The following is a 19,291-nucleotide window of genomic DNA, read 5'->3' on the forward strand; positions in this document are numbered from 1 at the left end:
GAGGTGAACCAGGAATCTTTTAAGCCCCTTGACAAAGCTGCATTAAAAAGTTGTACCAATATAGGGGCCCAGATTTCAGAGTTGGCTTTAAAAAAGGTCAGCCGGGATCCCATCGGGCCCAGCTGCCTTTCCTCCCTTAGTTGCTTTTAAGGCAAGCAATACCTCATCAAGTGTAACAATCAAATTTGGCCCTGTTTGTAAATCCAAACTAGTCTGGGGGCCACCTCCTTGAATGTCCTCCTGAGCCATATAAAGATTTGAGAAATGATCCACCCAATTATCCTCATTTATTGCAATCTCAATTCGCGCAGTGTGGGTTTCATAGGGAAAAGGTGTATTAATTGCTTTCCAAAAAGCAGCAGAATTTTTGGATTGTGAGGCCTCACAGAGTGAATCTAATGCCTCCTTATTTAGCACAATTTTCCTTTCTTTAAGAGCCTGGTTATATAGTGACCTACATGTTCTTATTTCGCCTAAGTCTCTGGGGCTTCTGTGAACTGCATGCTTTAAATTTTTCAGCGCCCTAGTACATTCATTATTAAACCAGCTCTTACATCCCTTACCACTACGCTTTGACTCCACCCTTAAACTGCTTTTTATATTTGCGGCAATGATACCAAAATGTTCAATAATTTGATCACTACTCGCATCCTTTCCCAAACAAATCAAAAAGCTAGTAGAGCACGCCTCCCAGAGTTTCTTAAAGAACATTGCGGGGACTATTTTGCTCCACTTAAGTGAATACCCATTTTGTCTCCCAAGAACCACATCAACCGCTGCCTCAACAGGAGGCGCGGCCGTAGATGGGTCTGGGAACAAATCAACTACCTTAAGGCATTGCGGGAAATGGTCACTTATGGGCAATGGAATGTTTGTAGCCTCCACCGCTCTATGATTAAGGTTGCTGGAGGTGATAATAAAATCAATAGTTGACGTCAAGCCTCTACCAACAAAAGTGGGAATAAAGGGCGCGGGTTTTAGTGCTGTTTCATTAGCAAACCCTAAGTTGAACGTAAATAATATTTCGTTCAGCAAATCCCCCATTAAATTATGGTCAAAGTGGGTCAGATTCGTGTCTCTATCTATCATTAGACCACATAGTCCCTGACTACCTTTGGGACAGAGTGGACAGTTAAAATCTCCCCCCCATAAAATTACAAATTCTCTATTGTTTTTATCTACCTCTACCTGAACTTCCTCCTTGAGTTGCTTCATTGCAACCACGATTTCTTCCCTCGGAATATTATTATAAAAATTAATAATAATAATCTTTGCTCCTTTTAGGTCTCTTAAAACTATAAGCTGGAAGTAATTGGAATGTGAATAATGATGGACCGGTTTAATTTTGAGGTTGTTTGAAATAAACGTGATCAAACCTCCTTTAGCCCTTCCAAAATGTCCTCCAATTGCTGGGGTGAAAAAAGTCCTGTAGCCGTTTACATGGATTGGGTCCTGAGTCCATGTTTCTTGGAGGGCCACTATATCCTGACCACTTATTATGAAATCCCATGCTGGGTTGCTGATTTTTTGTCTCAACCCGGCTACGTTCCAAAAAAGCAGTTGGCACAGATCACTCTTCGCCTGTATCGGACCATTCCCTATCTGCTCTATGGGCCCCTTAGTGTCTTCTCCAGGAAGCTGCATCTGTTCCGGGAAAACATTGTCACGAGTTGTTAACCCGTCTGAGATGCTGGTCTTATTTAATATAGGAGATTCATGGAATGAGTTAATGGGGACCTCAGTAATGCTAGAAAGTACCCTTCCCCTAGTAGAGACTTGAAGAACTGGAGGTGGAAGCCGTTCCTCAGCCACTGATTCCGTGAGGGTCTGAGCTCGCTGTCAATCTACACCATCCAAGCCCGACAAAATATGATAACTGTTTTGGATCGGTAGATTGTACATAGGTGGCAGCGGTCCTCCATTATTCCATGGTCTCCCTTGGGTAACATTAGGTCCGAAGTAGGGTGGATAGTGATTGATTGTAGGTGGATTTTGATAAACCTGATAATCATTCCTACAATAAAAGTCCTCCGGGCTCTCAGTGTAAAAAGAAGGGCCTTGACCACTTACGTAACCAGGAGTAGCCTGCATGGGCTGTTTGCCCCCAGGCCTATCCCATGATCTTGCATTTTCAAACCCCCAGCATTGACGGACAGGCTTCTTAAGAAGCTGCCTGTCCCTCCCCCAATTAGTAAGACTTTTTGGGGGTGCATAGGGATAAAAATAGGAAAGAAGATGCGTGGAGATGGAGCCGCTGCTACTAGCATCGAACCAATCCCCAATATGCCTCACAGCCCTATGATCCTTAAAATTGATAATTATAACATCACCACTTTTGTCCTTGGGCCTAACCCCGACCCAATTGGCACGCCTTAGGCTTAAAATTTCGCCATTTATTGAAGCAGGCAACGGTCTATTATCACGGAGCCAGAAAACAACCTTATTCCGTAGCGCTCCGTGATCTTCCCGTTTACCTTCGAGGAGTTCTGGGACCCCTGCCATAACAATGACAAAAGGGGCAGATTCAGGGGTTAAGTCCACGACACGATTAATTTTAGTTTTAATGGGGGCGATTGTCGAAGGATTACCTTTACTTAACTTAGTCATTGGCGGATCCTTACTACCATCTCGATTTTGGGTGTCCCCTTGTTTAGTTGGTTGTTCATTAATTACCGGCACCACCTGTTGGGGTATAGCCATCTTTGGGGCTGGAGTGATTAACGTAATTGTAGGGCTACCTGCTCTTACACCCTTTTGTACGGAGCTCTGCTTTTGCGGCAATACTGGCGTTTTTACTGTTGGTGTTATGGGTGCTAGTGATAAAGGGGGCCCTGTTAGAATAGATTTTACAGGAGGGTTGGCCTTGGATTTTACAGATGGATTTAATTTAGGTTTCCCTAGCCCCTTTGCCAGGTCAAGTAGGAGAAGGGAATTGTGTTCAACCTTCTCTGTTTGATCTAATTGAGCACACAATGTAGTTATCTTATCTAGGAGTGGTTGCATCGCTCCCTTAATAAGTTCTGCAATTTTGGCCATCATGGCCACCTCCCCTTCTGGAGTTTGACCACCTTGTGTCAAGGGCACACAAACAGCCCCTTTTCTTATTTTATTTGCACGATTTCCCAGTGGCTCACCTCCCCTTTTTAGACTATTAGTTATAGTAGGGGAGGATGTTGGGGACATAAGAGATGGGTCAATAGGGAGTCTAGGGGAGCCCGATAGCCTAACAGTATCATTCCCAGTAAGTAGGTCAAATATAGGAGAACTGGTAGGTGTGCTGGACAAAGGGAGCTTATTAATCATGGTTGGGTCCCCTGAGGGTGACAAATCAATAAGTAGCAGAGAATCTCTAGGGCATTCAGGCGCAATAACATCCCCTTTTTCTCCTGTTTTACCTGATCTAGGTTCAAAACATGCTGATATAGAACCAAACATTGCCCCCCCTCCTTGTTTAGCTATGTTGTTACTTTTCCTTAGCTTTCCCCTGCGCCTCACTCGGGATTTCCTAAATATTCGTGGAGGAACCTTTGTTGCAGACTCCTGTATTTCGAAGGAGCCTTTAACTACCCCTTGGGTGTTAAAAACCTCATCATTCGCACCCGCATGAATTAGAGCAACTACCGTCGTAGCTTTGCGTATAGGGGCAGGGGGCTCCTCCAAAGGAGTATCTGCAACGGTGACTGGAAGCTCAGGAAAGTTTGTCGGAGGGAGCTCCAGCCCCAGGGACGCCCTTCTGTTGCTATTAATTTGTGCAACCTTTTTAATTAAAAAGTTGTCCATAGTAACAGGTTTGGGAGGCATAGTAAGTTCCTATAATGGTAGTTACAAATATAACGTAAAGCAGAAGATTCGCACTCACATATATAAATGACTAGAGCAGAGATGGGCTACAGAGTGTGGCCCCGGCCCGGCTCCCTCGGTCCCCGGAGGGCCACAGAGGGCCCGCACTTTGCCCGGTCTTAGCCCCGGCCTTGGTCCCGCGCGCGTCCCGCGTGCGCGTTGTAGCCACTGTTTATCTAAGGAGAGGTCAGGTGGAGGTGGCGGGAAGAGGACCAGCTGCGGCCAATCCACGCCGCTAGGCACGCTGGTCCTCGCAGTCCCGCCTCTGCCCTTAGTGGTCAGCTGAAGGATCCTGCAGGCACGGTGGTGCACAAAGCACGTCGAAAAACTGGAGGCAGAGTCCGCAGAAGCCAAAGTCTTTGCCTGCGAGCGGCACCCGCGGAGCGGGGGCCGCGAGGCGTGGCGTAGTGGCCGGAGAAGTACAAGATTCACAGGAGCAGCACTCCCAGCAGGTAGGGACCCAAGGCGCGCTCACACCGTTCAGTTTTAAATGGGTGGAGGTGGCGGGAAGAGGACCAGCTGCGGCCAATCCACGCCGCTAGGCACGCTGGTCCTCGCAGTCCCGCCTCTGCCCTTAGTGGTCAGCTGAAGGATCCTGCAGGCACGGTGGTGCACAAAGCACGTCGAAAAACTGGAGGCAGACAGAGTCCGCAGAAGCCAAAGTCTTTGCCTGCGAGCGGCTCCCGCGGAGCGGGGGCCGCGAGGCGTGGCGTAGTGGCCGGAGAAGTACAAGATTCACAGGAGCAGCACTCCCAGCAGGTAGGGACCCAAGGCGCGCTCACACCGTTCAGTTTTAAATGGGTGGAGGTGGCGGGAAGAGGACCAGCTGCGGCCAATCCACGCCGCTAGGCACGCTGGTCCTCGCAGTCCCGCCTCTGCCCTTAGTGGTCAGCTGAAGGATCCTGCAGGCACGGTGGTGCACAAAGCACGTCGAAAAACTGGAGGCAGAGTCCGCAGAAGCCAAAGTCTTTGCCTGCGAGCGGCGCCCGCGGAGCGGGGGCCGCGAGGCGTGGCGTAGTGGCCGGAGAAGTACAAGATTCACAGGAGCAGCACTCCCAGCAGGTAGGGACCCAAGGCGCGCTCACACCGTTCAGTTTTAAATGGGTGGAGGTGGCGGGAAGAGGACCAGCTGCGGCCAATCCACGCCGCTAGGCACGCTGGTCCTCGCAGTCCCGCCTCTGCCCTTAGTGGTCAGCTGAAGGATCCTGCAGGCACGGTGGTGCACAAAGCACGTCGAAAAACTGGAGGCAGAGTCCGCAGAAGCCAAAGTCTTTGCCTGCGAGCGGCTCCCGCGGAGCGGGGGCCGCGAGGCGTGGCGTAGTGGCCGGAGAAGTACAAGATTCACAGGAGCAGCACTCCCAGCAGGTAGGGACCCAAGGCGCGCTCACACCGTTCAGTTTTAAATGGGTGGAGGTGGCGGGAAGAGGACCAGCTGCGGCCAATCCACGCCGCTAGGCACGCTGGTCCTCGCAGTCCCGCCTCTGCCCTTAGTGGTCAGCTGAAGGATCCTGCAGGCACGGTGGTGCACAAAGCACGTCGAAAAACTGGAGGCAGAGTCCGCAGAAGCCAAAGTCTTTGCCTGCGAGCGGCACCCGCGGAGCGGGGGCCGCGAGGCGTGGCGTAGTGGCCGGAGAAGTACAAGATTCACAGGAGCAGCACTCCCAGCAGGTAGGGACCCAAGGCGCGCTCACACCGTTCAGTTTTAAATGGGTGGAGGTGGCGGGAAGAGGACCAGCTGCGGCCAATCCACGCTGCTAGGCACGCTGGTCCTCGCAGTCCCGCCTCTGCCCTTAGTGGTCAGCTGTAGGATCCTGCAGGCACGGTGGTGCACAAAGCACGTCGAAAAACTGGAGGCAGAGTCCGCAGAAGCCAAAGTCTTTGCCTGCGAGCGGCTCCCGCGGAGCGGGGGCCGCGAGGCGTGGCGTAGTGGCCGTAGTGGCCGGAGAAGTACAAGATTCACAGGAGCAGCACTCCCAGCAGGTAGGGACCCGAGTCCAATGCATTGGTCAGCCACATTCCCATATCTTGATCGGCGATAGTGGGATTAGCAACCGGGGGAGGGCAGGTTCTTGCTAGCTCTGTCGCCCAACTGTCCACCGGCAGCTTCGACCAAAGTCGTTCTACTGTGTACTGCCGTGGTATAGGAGCTCTCCTTCTCTAGCTGCCATCTCAGCGGCACTAGATAATGGTCCGTCCAGGGGAGAACCAGCGGTTGGGAAGCTTGCAGATTCTTAGAGTTGGCAAAGGCCACATCAAGCTGATGACCCCTATTGTGGGTGGCCCCAACATTAGCAAGATGCAGATCGAGTGCGCCCAATGTGGCTTGAAGGTCTCTCGCCACTGTATCATCGGGGTCCTCAAAGTGTAAATTGAAATCCCCGAGAATTAGAAAGTTGGAGGAAGCGGCAGCCAATGGAATCACTGCCTCCATGAAGGAGTCTACGAACTTACCCAGCATTGCAGGCGGCTGGTACACAAGAAGGCCAGAAATAGAGACAGTTGGGGATATGCAAAGGGAGAATTGACAGCCTTCAGAGTGATTAATGCCGCAGTCTACCGCTTTGCATACGTATTTATCTCTGTAAACAATGGCCACTCCTCCCCCCCTCCCGTCCAGCCTGTCCAAATGGAACATGAGGTATCCCAAGGGGAGGGCTTCGACAATGTCAGGGCCAGAGCAAGGGGTCAGCCAAGTTTCCGTAAGGAACAGGGCGTCCAGACTGTGGTCTAAGAGGAGGGAGTTAATTTCCGTGGCATGACACGGTAGTGACCTGCAGTTCAGCAGGGCCATAGAGAGCAGAGTCAGGTCCTTATCGGTACTAACCGAAAGGCACACATGACAGTGTGCAAACGGGGTGCCTTCCGCCCAGCAATAGCTACAGCTGGAATGTCTGGGCACACGTAACGACAGCAGAGCCTCCCTAGAATAACTCATCAAAAGGTTCCTTGGCGTCACAGAATTAGGCAGAGTACCGTGCCCTGAGCCCGTCTGGGCCCGGACGGGCACAGACGGGCTTGACTCTGGCGAAATTTCCATTACAAGCATACATTGGTAGGGATTTCGAGGATCGGCAATCCCACTTTTTAAAAAATAAATAAAAACTAAGCCCACTGTAAAAGGGAATATTTTCTCTTGTTGTCCATTGGTGTTTGTGGACCTGAGTGCTGCAATTGGCCGACTGCGATAGGAATGTTTTTCGTGCATTCTCCAGTAAGCGACATGGGGGCTATGTCCTGAAGAAGCATGGAATGCCAGAGAAGGGGGCAAAGGCAGCATCTATTGGCCCAAAGTACCAGATGAGGTTTAAAGTTAGACCATACACGCTACTGATTTGCTTTTTTTGTTGCTGTTTTACCATGAAACTTGTTTTTCTAAATTCAGAACCTGCAAATTCTAGGCCAGATTTACAGACCCAAAGACTACAAGCCTGAAACAGAAAAAAAATTGAAAAGTATTTTTGTCTGCATCAATAAAAACACAAGCCCAATCAATCAGCAGTGTGTATGAAGAGGTCTGCTCTTTCTGCAGATTCTGGTTTGATCACGGCAGCCAGGGAAATTAACATTTTATTAACATAAGTTACACAGGTGCAGTTGAGGCCAGTTAAGAGGAGGGAGAACGCGCGTAAAAATTACACTATTGTACCTGAATGGCAGAAATAAAGCTGCAAATTGCTGCTGACGCTTAGCTTGGCAAAGGGTCTTGTTTGAGGGAAGAGGACAACACTGACTGCTCTACATCCCTTTGCCAGGGGTTAATATATAAAAACAGTAAGTGCTGGGGATCAAAATGTTTCTAAGACGATGGCTGCGAAATGCCATTGTAGTCACTGCCCACTGTATAACCAAGTCTTAAGATGTTGGCACACCTGGGAGCAAGATTCATTTTTATCATCACAATGCTCTCCAAGATCCACCTAACGCCTCTATACTGCAGTTTATACAATAATTGCTAAGGATTCATTTGATTCTCATATCAACAATAAATTTACATAAGAGCCCTAGTGACCAAAAAATGAATGCCGGTGCCCACCTTTGCAACTATTGGAATAAATTAATCACTGCCCTCGATTGCCTTTTTACAGTTCTCCCAGTAGTTTTAGGTAATTATTAGGAGTGTTTGATTCTCCCAGTGGTTTTGTGGTTTCAGGTGGTTAGTTATTAGGATGGTTTGATCCTCCCAGTGGTTTTAGGTGAATAGCTATTAGGAGTGTTTGATTTTTCCAGGGATTTTGGTGGAGTTATTATGAGTGTTAAGTGTATTGCTGTTTCTGAAATTGATAGAAGTTTAGAGCCAAAAGTTGTTCAGCCTGACTAACATCAGAATAAAGAGACCATCTTTAAAAACTTAAAACACACAATACAGAAGCTGGTTATTTAAAATTAATGGGCACGAGGTTACCCGTGGTAGATTTACCGCATCAAATGTTATAGATTTGATTTCCTCTTCTGCTGCGCAAAGGTCCTTATTAATGAACTCAACATTATCTGGCCACTGGTGCCCATGCCCGATTTGCCAAGCATCCCGCCAGCGTTGGTAATTTCTCTTGGCAAGTCGATGATGATCGCTTCGAACTTCAAAACTTAGAACACGTCCCACCGAGCCAGCTGAAAACAAAGCACATTAGCTGTTTACAGACTGTACAATCTACAGAGGCTGCCAACATCAGAGCATTTGTAAACCAGACTGGAGATGCATTTACTCAATGCATAAAGAGACAACTGAACGTAACTGATCCGATTCAGGGAACTCATGAGACAGTCGGAGGTAAGCACACCTACTTACAGAAACATCATTGCGAGTCAGGTCCTCAATATTCAAAACGTGGAGATGTACTACAGGATGGAAAGGTGCAGTATTCATGTGACAACTTTCTCCTGGTTATCTCATCTGGCTGACATCATATGTTTTCTTGTACAGAAGGCCAGTGTCACAAGGCTCATAACAAGTGCCCAGTGATCTGGTAATGTTGCTCACCAACAAAACTGGGCAACAGGGGACACCCAAGGTGCTATTCGTTTTTAACATGGGTGGCTACCACCTATATGTTCATGCCATGACAATAATAATAGTTGGTTGCAGTGGCTTATAGTAGTGGGGTACAGCCTCTTTACCTGCATTCTAGTTAGGCTTGCCACCTTGGTGCAGCAGAAATACCAGCCCTCCAACACTAACCCAATTGTTAACCTTACAGCTGTGGCTATGCAACATATTACTCTATGGATCTACGGTCCTGTCATAAAAAATAAAATACATTTCAAGCAACTGAGAATACCCTGCACTCTCGCACTATCTGGTCTCGCTCCTGTTTTCTTTCTCTTTGGCTTTAACATCTCCTTTATTGCCCTCTCATTTCTTTTCTCTTTCTTTCAAGTTGGCTTTATTTCGATAATAGAATATCTTTAAAAGCAGTATAGAAATATCACAACAATTATTAAAAAACATTACAAACATAAAAACCAAACCATACAAAACTGGTATTCTTCTAACATCATAGATGGCGGTAATAAATTAACTAAGAAGGTACCAAAATTAAACAATTTGGGAAAGCCGCTTTGACCTAATCAACCATGCCCAGCTTATATATTTGGATAGGCCACAAACATACAGCGGCCGGGTATCTGATCTTAAAATTCGCAAGGCCACACTACATTGTCGAGTTCCCAACTCCCTACATAGTGGCTTTAACCACCTCCCTCGAGGTACTTTATAGGCAGGACATTCGAACAGGAGGTGTGGAATTGTCTCTGGCTTAAGTGGACAGAAAGGACAACAAGCATTTGCAATGCAATAGGTCTCGCATTAGGAAGGTTTGAGCTATTGGTATTGTAAATGACAAATATTTTATTTATGTGTTGGTTTTGAAAATAGCGAAATTAATAGCTTTGTCATTTACAATGCCAATAGTTTTAACTTTTGCAAATGTGACACCTATAGCATTTGTAATGCAATGTGTTGTATTTACGTGACTTAGATGTATTGATATTACAAATAACAATTGTTTTTAATTTTTTTAAATAATTAATACTTAAATAAAAGTTATTGTAATTTATAATGGCAATAGCTTTAACTTTTGTAAATAAATTTTGTGAAGATTATGTTTAGTGTATTTTATTGTGACGTAAATCCAAGAACAAAAGTGAAATATTAACATCTTTTTGTGACATTTGTAATAAAGCTTCAAACATTGAGAGAACATATTTGAACCAGTTGTTGTTGAATGGTTGTACAGATTGATGCTGTGGTGGCGCTGAGTGATGTTGTGGTGGCGACGAGTGATGCTGTGGCGTTTAGTGATGCTGTGGTAGCGCATAGTGATGTTTAGGTGTCCCTGAGTGATGTTGTGGTGCCCCTGAGTGATTTTGTGGTGGTGCTGAGTGATGCTGTGGTGTTGCAATAGATATATAGAGTGAGGGCGATAGATAAATAGATAGAGTGAGGGCGATCGATAGATAGATAGATAGGTAGATAGATAGAGTGAGTGCGATAGATAGACAGATAGAGTGAGGGGTGAGGGCGATAGAGTGAGGGCGATAGATAGATAGATAGATAGAGGGCGATAAATAGAGTGAGGGCGATAGAGTGAGGGCGATAGATGGATAGAGTGAGGGCGATAGATAGATAGATAGATAGAGGGCGATAAATAGAGTGAGGGCGATAGAGTGAGGGCGATAGATGGATAGAGTGAGGGCGATAGATGGATAGAGTGAGGGCGATAGATGGATAGAGTGAGGGCGATAGATGGATAGAGTGAGGGCGATAGATGGACAGAGTGAGGGCGATAGACAGAGTGAGGGCGATAGACAGAGTGAGGGCGATAGACAGAGTGAGGGCGATAGACAGAGTGAGGGCGATAGACAGAGTGAGGGCGATAGACAGAGTGAGGGCGATAGACAGAGTGAGGGCGATAGACAGAGTGAGGGCGATAGACAGAGTGAGGGCGATAGACAGAGTGAGGGCGATAGACAGAGTGAGGGCGATAGACAGAGTGAGGGCGATAGACAGAGTGAGGGCGATAGATGGATAGAGTGACGGCGATAGAGTGAGGGCGATAGATAGATAGATAGGTAGATGGTTGTTTGTGTGTGGGGTGTTGTGTGGGGGGGTGTTGTGTGTGTGTGTGTGTGTGTGTGTGTGTGGGGGGGGGGTTGTGTGTGTATGGGGCTGTGTGTGGGGGGTGTTGTGTGTGTGGGATTGTGTGTGTGTGGGGTTGTGTGTGTGGGGGGTTGTGTGTGTGGGGGGTTGTGTGTGTGGGGGGTTGTGTGTGTGGGGGGTTGTGTGTGTGGGGGGTTGTGTGTGTGGGGGGTTGTGTGTGTGGGGGGTTGTGTGTGTGGTGGGTTGTGTGTGTGTGGTGGGTTGTGTGTGTGTGGTGGGTTGTGTGTGTGTGGTGGGTTGTGTGTGTGTGGCGGGTTGTGTGTGTGTGGTGGGTTGTGTGTGGGGGGTTGTGTGTGTCTGGGGGTTGTGTGGGGTTGTGTGGTTGAGTGTGGTTGTGTGTGCTTGTGTGTGTGCGCTTGTGGTTGTGTGTGTGTGGCTGTGTGTGTGAGGTGTGTGTGGGGTTGCATGTGTGTGGGGTTGCGTGTGTGTGGGGTTGTGTGTGTGTGGGGTTGTGTGTGTGTGTGTGGGGGTGTGTGTGTGGGGGGTTGTGGGTGTGGGGGGTTGTGGGGGTTTGTGTTTGTGTGGGGGTTTGTGTTTGTGTGGGGGTTTGTGTGTGTGTGTGTGGGGGGGGTTGTGTGTGTGTGGGGTTGTGTGTGTGTGTGTGTGGGGGGTTGTGTGTGTGTGTGTGTGTGTGGGGTTGTGTGTGTGTGTGTGTGTGGGGTTGTGTGTGTGTGTGTCTGTGCGGTCAGACAAAGATGACCACTACACAAGTGATAGAAAATAGATTTCTGAGGAGATTCCCTCCTGTCCCTATGGCCATCCCTTCTTATATTATCCACCAAGAAGCAGGGATGAGTTTTATAGCAGCTCTATACAAAACTTCAAATACATAAATACCTAAATTATTTATGACACTCTCGGAGTACAATGCCTGATGTTGGCTGCAATGTCTGTATTTTCTGAGATTCACTGTATTTTTATATGTATTCGACCTTTGCAACGTGTGTTCTGAGGTGGCAGAAAGGTGACAGGTTAGCTCTAAACAAAACACCTTCATGAAATATAAAAAATATTTTGGGGAGGCGGAGCTACGTAGCGAAGCAAGATGGTCGCCTGAGTCCTCGGCTCCTCTGACCACCGTCCGCCAGCCGTATATCCTGTCTCGCATCCTGATTTTTAGTCCGACTCCCGCACAGCTGATGGATTGCTGGGTCGATCGGTTTGATCCCGAGTCTTCCAGCGCTCCGATTCGCTGAGTTACGCCGTGTGTAAATCTCCGGCCTCCGACTGCTTACGAGCCGGGGTCTGGAGTACTGGCCCTGCCGGGGCGCTGAAGCACAACATCGGCCGTGACACCTGACCGGATGCCGGCCTCTTGCCACATAACTGACCTTCTCGTCCTGGAGTTTGTGGGGGGCGATTGACCAGATACACGCAAATAGCATTGCTGCCAGCACCGGAATGCCCCTTCGGGGGGGTTTATGGCCCGGAGCCTGTGCTGCCGTCAGTGTGGGGCCACAGTTCAGCATTTGTGCTCTGCTACCCGAAGGTGCGTTTTTTCGTCAACGGACGACCCCGCTTCAGATATCCTGTTCGGTGCCATCGGCTGCCCACTGATGTGGTGTGCGGAGCGTGGGGCGGTAGCCCAGGGACGGAATGAGCCGTCTTTGATGGCCGTGATGGCCGCCATTGCGGACCTACATTTCACTGTGGAGGCGAGGCTTCAGGAACTGGTCGCCGGTATCACTGGCGCCGAGCGGCCGTGCCTGGTGTCCGCTCCTATCGACGACCGACATGATCCGGACTGCCAGGGGGAGGACCGAGATCGCAGCTGTGCCACCGATTTGCCTCCACTGCCTCTGTCTCGAGGCGCTACCGACCCCACTCCAGGGGACGGCAACTTGATTCCACTGCCGGGGGCCCTGATTGTTGGAGTCACGGTATGCTACGGCCCTCCCCCGGGGCTCGATGGAGATCGAGGGATGTATGACCCCTTTGTGGTCCCGGTCTCTTGTATAGGTCTGTTGACTGTCGTGCCCCGTGACATTGAATTGGTGATGGTGACCACAGTGGCTGAGGAGGACTGCGAGGCAAACTGTGGGTTCAGTGGACGCACGCCACGGATTCTTGACCTGCCCTACCGTTTTGACTTTTTAAAGGCTTCTGAGGCTCTACTGGACGGTGTTTGCTCGATGCTTCGGAGGGGTCAGGGATGAAACGGTTGGACGGAGATGGCAGCTGAGCCGCTGGGAGTTGAGAGGGACACTTATGCTCTGCTTTGTGGGCTTTTGGATGTTGTTTAACGTTTTCCCTTTGTGGTCCTGTACTATTCGAATTTCTTGATTGTTGCTTCAGCTTTGGGCGGCGCGAGTCGGCGGGCGGTGGGGGAGGTTCAGGGGCGATTATTCTGGTAGTTTCTCCTCCTCCCTATTTCTTTCCTTTCTGTTTCCTTCTTTTTCACTCTACACTCTTCCTATATTTCCGGTTTTGTTACGGGGCGACAGGCACGCTGCTGGGGGGGTAGGCTGTAGCCATCCGCAGGGGTGCGGGGTGGGGGGCTGGGGGGTGGGGCTTTATTGTTTTCAATTATTATTTCTATGGCCTTTTTTCCCCTTTTGTTTTTCCGCTTTTCTTTCCCTTTTTCCTATGGGTTTGAAATCAGTACATTTGATCACCCTTTGGAATCTCGAGATTTTACTGTAGTATGTGCCTCAATTCTCTTGTTCACTGTAGCATTGAGCGGGCGCATGATCGTTGCGTATAGTGATTGTATGCCTGCTTATCCTACGTTCTTCTATTTGACATTGTTCAAGGTTTCGGATTCGTTCCTTTGGCCCGCTCACCTGATGATTATGTTCTAATTTGGCACCTGATTTCTCCTCCCTTTTCTCCCCCCCCTTTTTATCTATACTTTTATTGTATAGGGGAAAACCATACGTGTTATTTGAGTCCATCCTGATTCTAAACTTCAAATTGAACCTCATGTATCCTGTTATTATGGTCCGTGTGTGCCGCGAACTTTATATTTATGATGTGCTGCCGTACCCCCGGGATGTTCGGCTGAATAGCTGTGTACACTTTGGTGTGAATAAAGGTTTTCCAAAAAAAAAAAAATATATATATATATATATATATATATATATATATATATATATATATATATATATATATATATATATATATATATATATATATATATATATATATTTTGTACTCCATGTTCCCCAACATTACTCCGCTATTTCTTCACATCTGTGGACGCCGTCCTTTCAGCAACCATGTGTAAGTTATGAATCTTAGACAGGACTGGCCTGCAATAATACAGCAATGTTCTCCTTAAAGCATTCTGCTGCACCAAGGAGCCAAACCAAATAAAATGTTCTCCTCTCAAGCCCCGCTTCAAGCTTGCGATGATCGATTGTTGCAAATTGCATGTCGAAATTGCACTGCACAGGTGCGATTTATGTAATTTGGACACTGGTACAGCCGCAGTGAAGCCAGCGTCAGGATGAGATGGCGTATTCTGCACGGAGGGCTGCAGGGAAAAGCGCCCTGTTCCCATGTACCACGAGGATTGCATCCCGCAGGTAGGGCAGGCAGTCACCCAGCATGAAGCACGTTATTGGCTCACGTGCACACGCTTGGGTTTGCCAAACTACATACGCCCGGAGGCTGGGAGCGAGGGTGCAGGCGCGGACATGCACTTGCAGTGGGTACGAGTCGGTAACTAAACTACCTGCGCCCCAAGGAATGCCTGCAGATTGTGTCATTCCTTCCCTGCACTCTCACTGCTCCGCCTTGAACTGTTTCCTTTGTATCCTTCCAACATCTCTAGCGTTGTTTTATTTCCTTTTGAATTCCAAAGGCTGTAGTGCCTTCTTCAGCCGGTCGGGGGTTCGGGTGAGTGCTCATTGGTGACTATGGGCTAAACTGGTTTACTAGTAGCTTTTTTGGTAGCTGGGTGAAATATACAAATAAAAAATGAGTCAATGCTAGACGTGAATTAATTAAAAATAAGTGTACATGTATAGCGCCGTAAGTAACCGTGGCAAGAGAGTGAGCACTACCTGTCTTAATAGGGCCGCGCGGGAACGAGCACTAGTGTTTTCTGTTTAAATCCCACACTATCGTTTACTGTGACAGAAGGAGGCCCGAGTTATTTTTGGGTACACGTTTGACGGTTTTATTGAGTATCGTGTTGGCGATTATTACAGTCGCGTATTAGATTATTAAAAAGCTAGTTTTAATAATTTCTAATAGTCCACGCGAAAGAGAGTAAATCATAATATCTACGATACTTTAGATGTTTAGCAATATATATGTAATCCTGAGTGGGGAAGTGCAAAAAGAACATGGCCGTCCATGCGAATGCGGCCACACTACAGATTGGAGCGGACAGAGGCAAGGCGCTTTATTTCTATATGGCTCGTTATCCTTCCCTGCAAAAACAAAATACTGAAGCGCTAGAAACGGGAAATTGTACTTTTACGCGCCACATTAAAATGAGCCTGTCATTTTGAAGCAGCTGGATAAACCGAGCGGGCTGCTTAAGCAAAAAAAACGGAAGTCAGGCACTTTTGCCTGAGACGGGGGTGGGGCCTGCAATCCGGCAGGAAGTCCCGCCCGCCGCCGCCGAGGAAGAAGTGGAGCCGGCCGACTGATGGCCTTTCCGCAGCCCGGGGCTCCAGTTGCTGGAGGGAGCCCCGGAAGTGAAGTCCTGCCCCCTGGTACCAGCGCTGCCGTAGATGAGACACTGAACACGCCGAAAGAGCCCGGTAAGTGGTGGGGGTGGGGGGGGGGGGGGGGGGTGGTGGACACGCGTGTGTCTGTGTGTGTTCGAATGTGTCTGTGCGTGTGTCTGTGTGTGTGCGCGTGGGTTTGTGTGTGTGTATGCAGTGTGTGTGTGCCTGTGTATGGCTGTGTATGTGCGCATGCGTGAGTGTAGAGTGTTTGCGCAAGGGAATGAGGCAGGAGAGGGGCACGGCGCCGTGCGCGCTCACGAGGTCAAAACTGAGCAGATCTGCGCTCGTGCACCCTCTCCTGTCCACATTCCCAAAAACGGGTGACATTAGTTGTCGAAGCAGACTGCAATCAATGCTTACGCATTGAATGCAGGTCGTGCTTCGACCTAAAAAGGGTGGTTTGAGCTGGAGGTTTCCACCGTGCAGTCAAATCTCTCACCGGTAGCATGCCAATTCTGAATTTAAAAAACAAGGCCCTGTCCCTGGAGATCGAAATAATGTCCAAGTAGAGTTCCCGGAGTGCCACATCCTTTACAAGCAGAAAGTCCCTTGAAGTCCGGCACAAGCTGAGCTCGGTGTTTCTTTTGTTCATTACCCAAGTCCAGTATAAGTTCTTCAGGGCTGCCTTGGGTGGAGCAGACCGAGATTGCCAAGCCCCTTCCGGCCAGAGATCGAACAACAAACTTTTCACATCCCTTAGCCACCTTATTTGTGCCCAGCCAGACATGTCTAGTATCTCCCTTAGCCCCTCGGCATAGCTAGCAAGTTCCGGCACCCTCCATAGGCGAGCCCACAGAAGGAGGGGACGCAGCCTAGCCTGATCTTGAATGGAGCGACAGCCCATGTCCAGCAACAAGGGAAGAATGGGAGTGCTATTGGGGAGGGACATCAGATCCCTAAGAAACCTATTCTCAGAAAGGGCCAACTTGCTCACATCCAGGGCGCCCCAGAGCTCTGCTCCATAGAGCGCCGCACTAACGCCTCTAGCAGCATAAATGTCTAGCACTGGGGCGATAGGTTTCATCGATGATGCCCTCTGTTCTTTGAGAAGAGCCCCCACCACCCTTTTGTGACTCCGGAGCCTTTTATTAAGGTGACTATCCCACTTCATAGTGTCCAGTAGCCGAATACCGAGGTAATCAAATTCCTTTACTCTTTCCAAGGGAACCGTATTAAGCACTGGGGGACGTCCAAGTTTACTGGGAGGATTCAATACAAGGAACTTGGCTTTATCGGTGTTAATCTTCAGACCCATTGACCCACAAAATTGTTCAAAACCCACCAGCAAGCTCCGTAGGCCAACCGGGGTTTTTGAAATTAGCAAGGTGCCATCTGCAAATAGTAGTGTGGGTACCCTCCTCCCTGCCAAAAATGGTGCATCAGCTGGGATTTCTAGGAGGTGGTCCACTAATCCATTTATATAGAGTGAAAAAAGGGTAGGGGCGAGGACACACCCCTGCCGAACTCCACTGCTAACTTTGATGCGGGCAGTCTTTTGGCCTGGTGTTCCCCACCTCACCTGCGCAAAATTATTCTCATGAAGCCTCATTATTAATCGCAGCAGATGCGGGGGCAAACCTAAATCACACAAGACCCTCCACAGACGCTCCCTGGGCACAAGGTCAAAGGCAGTCCGCAGATCAATAAACGCCAAATACAGACAGCCTTTGCCTATGACCACCACCTTAGAGCCCGTTTTGTTGCCCTACAGGCAGCGGAATACCAGCCCGATTACCCTTCGGGCGCATTGCCCTCCGGTCGCTGCCTCCTCGGGTAAGGATGACAAAAAGATCGCCTATAGCTTTAGTGGTGTCTCTAAATAAAGAGGAAATCTCCTCAACAGTCAGTGTGGCAGATTCCAGCTTGGATGTGACACTAGTCATAATCACCCCTATTCCCATAACCTTCCCCTCATCAAGGACAAACTTATCCCATTTTAACCGTCTCCCGCAATTCGCGGGGCAGACTTCACCTGTCAGGCTTATGACTGGGGGGGATTGGGGATCTGTAGCCCATGCACCATAAGGGAGTTAGTCACAGAGTAAGTGGGTTATGATCACTATCCGTGGATAAGACAACCTCCATGTCTACCATGTGTGCCCAGAGCCGGAAGTCAAGGATGATATAGTCTATCCTGGATGAGTGTCCAACCCTATTATATGTGTGTGCCCCATTCGGGTCAGAAATGGATCTCCCGTTAACCGCCCTTAACCCAAACTCCAAAGTAAGGGCGTTCAATTGTATAGCACGTTGGGACCATCTCCTAATCGGGGGTAAATCAAGAGGCGGGATACCTCTTCTGGTGTCCTCATCTATGGTGTCCAATATGTCGTCAGCCGCTAATGGCTCATACGTGCAATTAAAGTCACCCATGAGCAAGATAAAGGAATTAGGGTTGCACTCCCTCAGCTCGTCTTCCAAGGCCACTAGGGTCGGGGATAGTGAACCCCCTTTTGGGCCTCTAGTATAAATATTGAAGATCTCCAGGGGGTTACCTCTAAGGGGGCCCCTCACAGAGAGCCTCTGTAAGTCAGGCGACTTGGTTTTAAGCTGCCTCACATGAAAGCCCAAGGAGATACTGACCCAGAAAAGTAGCCTACCTGACAGGCGGCCCCTCCCCGCCGGGGGTGTGCTAGCGGGGACGTGAAAGGTCATGTAGCCCACTTTATGTCGGGGTTCTACAGACCATGTCTCCTGGAAAGCACAAATCCCGAAGGACTCAATAAGGGCATTCCAGTCAGGCAACTCTGCGTTCGTGGCTAATACCCGCCACATTCCAGCAAATCACCCTCAGAATTCCAGTACCTGTGGCTAGCTCGGGAAGGGGGGGGGGGACACATAGGATGGGTTAGCCTAGTGTGGGTAGTGTCGCTTCGGGCAACATCTGCTGTCAGCAGGATCCTGTTAGCGGCAAGGCTGGAACCAACAGTTACATTCCCATTCTGAAAGCTAGAGGGGAGAACCGCTAAAAGAGCTGGGGAAGAGTCACTATCACAAGGGAGCACACTATGCCCGGAGCCATTTAAACCACTGCGCATAACCCCTGTGGTTCCCTTGCAGCCAGTTATAGCCACTACTTGATCATCATGTCAGCAGCCCCACCATGGCAAGTAGGGACGTAGGCCAACATTCCTTGACATGAGCCTAGGGTCAATAGTCTCATAACGGGGATACCAGCTACTCCTGCCCTCCCTAAACACCTGGCTACCAGGCCAAAGGGTTGGCGGAGGCCGATAGAAATAGCCAAGATCACGGGTATTTATACCCAGGGTGTCACTGTTTGAGTCCTGATTACAAATGTGCTTAACTGCTCTGGGATCATTGAAATTAACTAATATGGAGTCACCCTTTAGGTTTTTTGGCCTTTCACCTACCCAACCAACCCGTCTCACGTGAATGATTCGCCCATCAATAAAACCAGGAAGGGGTCTATTCTCTCTGAGCCAGAATACTGTTTTATTTTTAAGTTCAGTATACGACTCTTGGGTACCTGGTTTAAGAGGGGGAACCCGGGTAAGGATAACCACAAATAGCTGGCATCCTGGGGGAAGGCTTGCATAAGGTGCAGTGATTACCCCTTTCTTGCCCTCCAACTGTGCTGTAAGAGCTGGGG

At 49.0% G+C, this 19,291-nt stretch overlaps 1 protein-coding gene across 2 annotated transcripts in view; it reads right to left on the reverse strand.

Annotated features, from left to right (window-relative positions):
* Positions 1-19,291, reverse strand: part of TRMT61B (tRNA methyltransferase 61B) — a 201,051-nt gene that overhangs the window by 81,690 nt on the left and 100,070 nt on the right. The window contains exon 3 of one of the 2 annotated variants that reach the window (XM_078647509.1): positions 8,258-8,448. In XM_078647509.1, the coding sequence (XP_078503635.1) occupies positions 8,258-8,448 (191 nt within the window). Of the gene's footprint in view, positions 1-8,242; positions 8,449-19,291 lie in introns of both variants that reach the window. The other variant, XM_078647508.1, reaches the window with a different exon arrangement.

Source organism: Lissotriton helveticus, chromosome 6 (assembly GCF_964261635.1).
Source record: "Lissotriton helveticus chromosome 6, aLisHel1.1, whole genome shotgun sequence".
Lineage (NCBI taxonomy): Eukaryota > Metazoa > Chordata > Amphibia > Caudata > Salamandridae > Lissotriton > Lissotriton helveticus.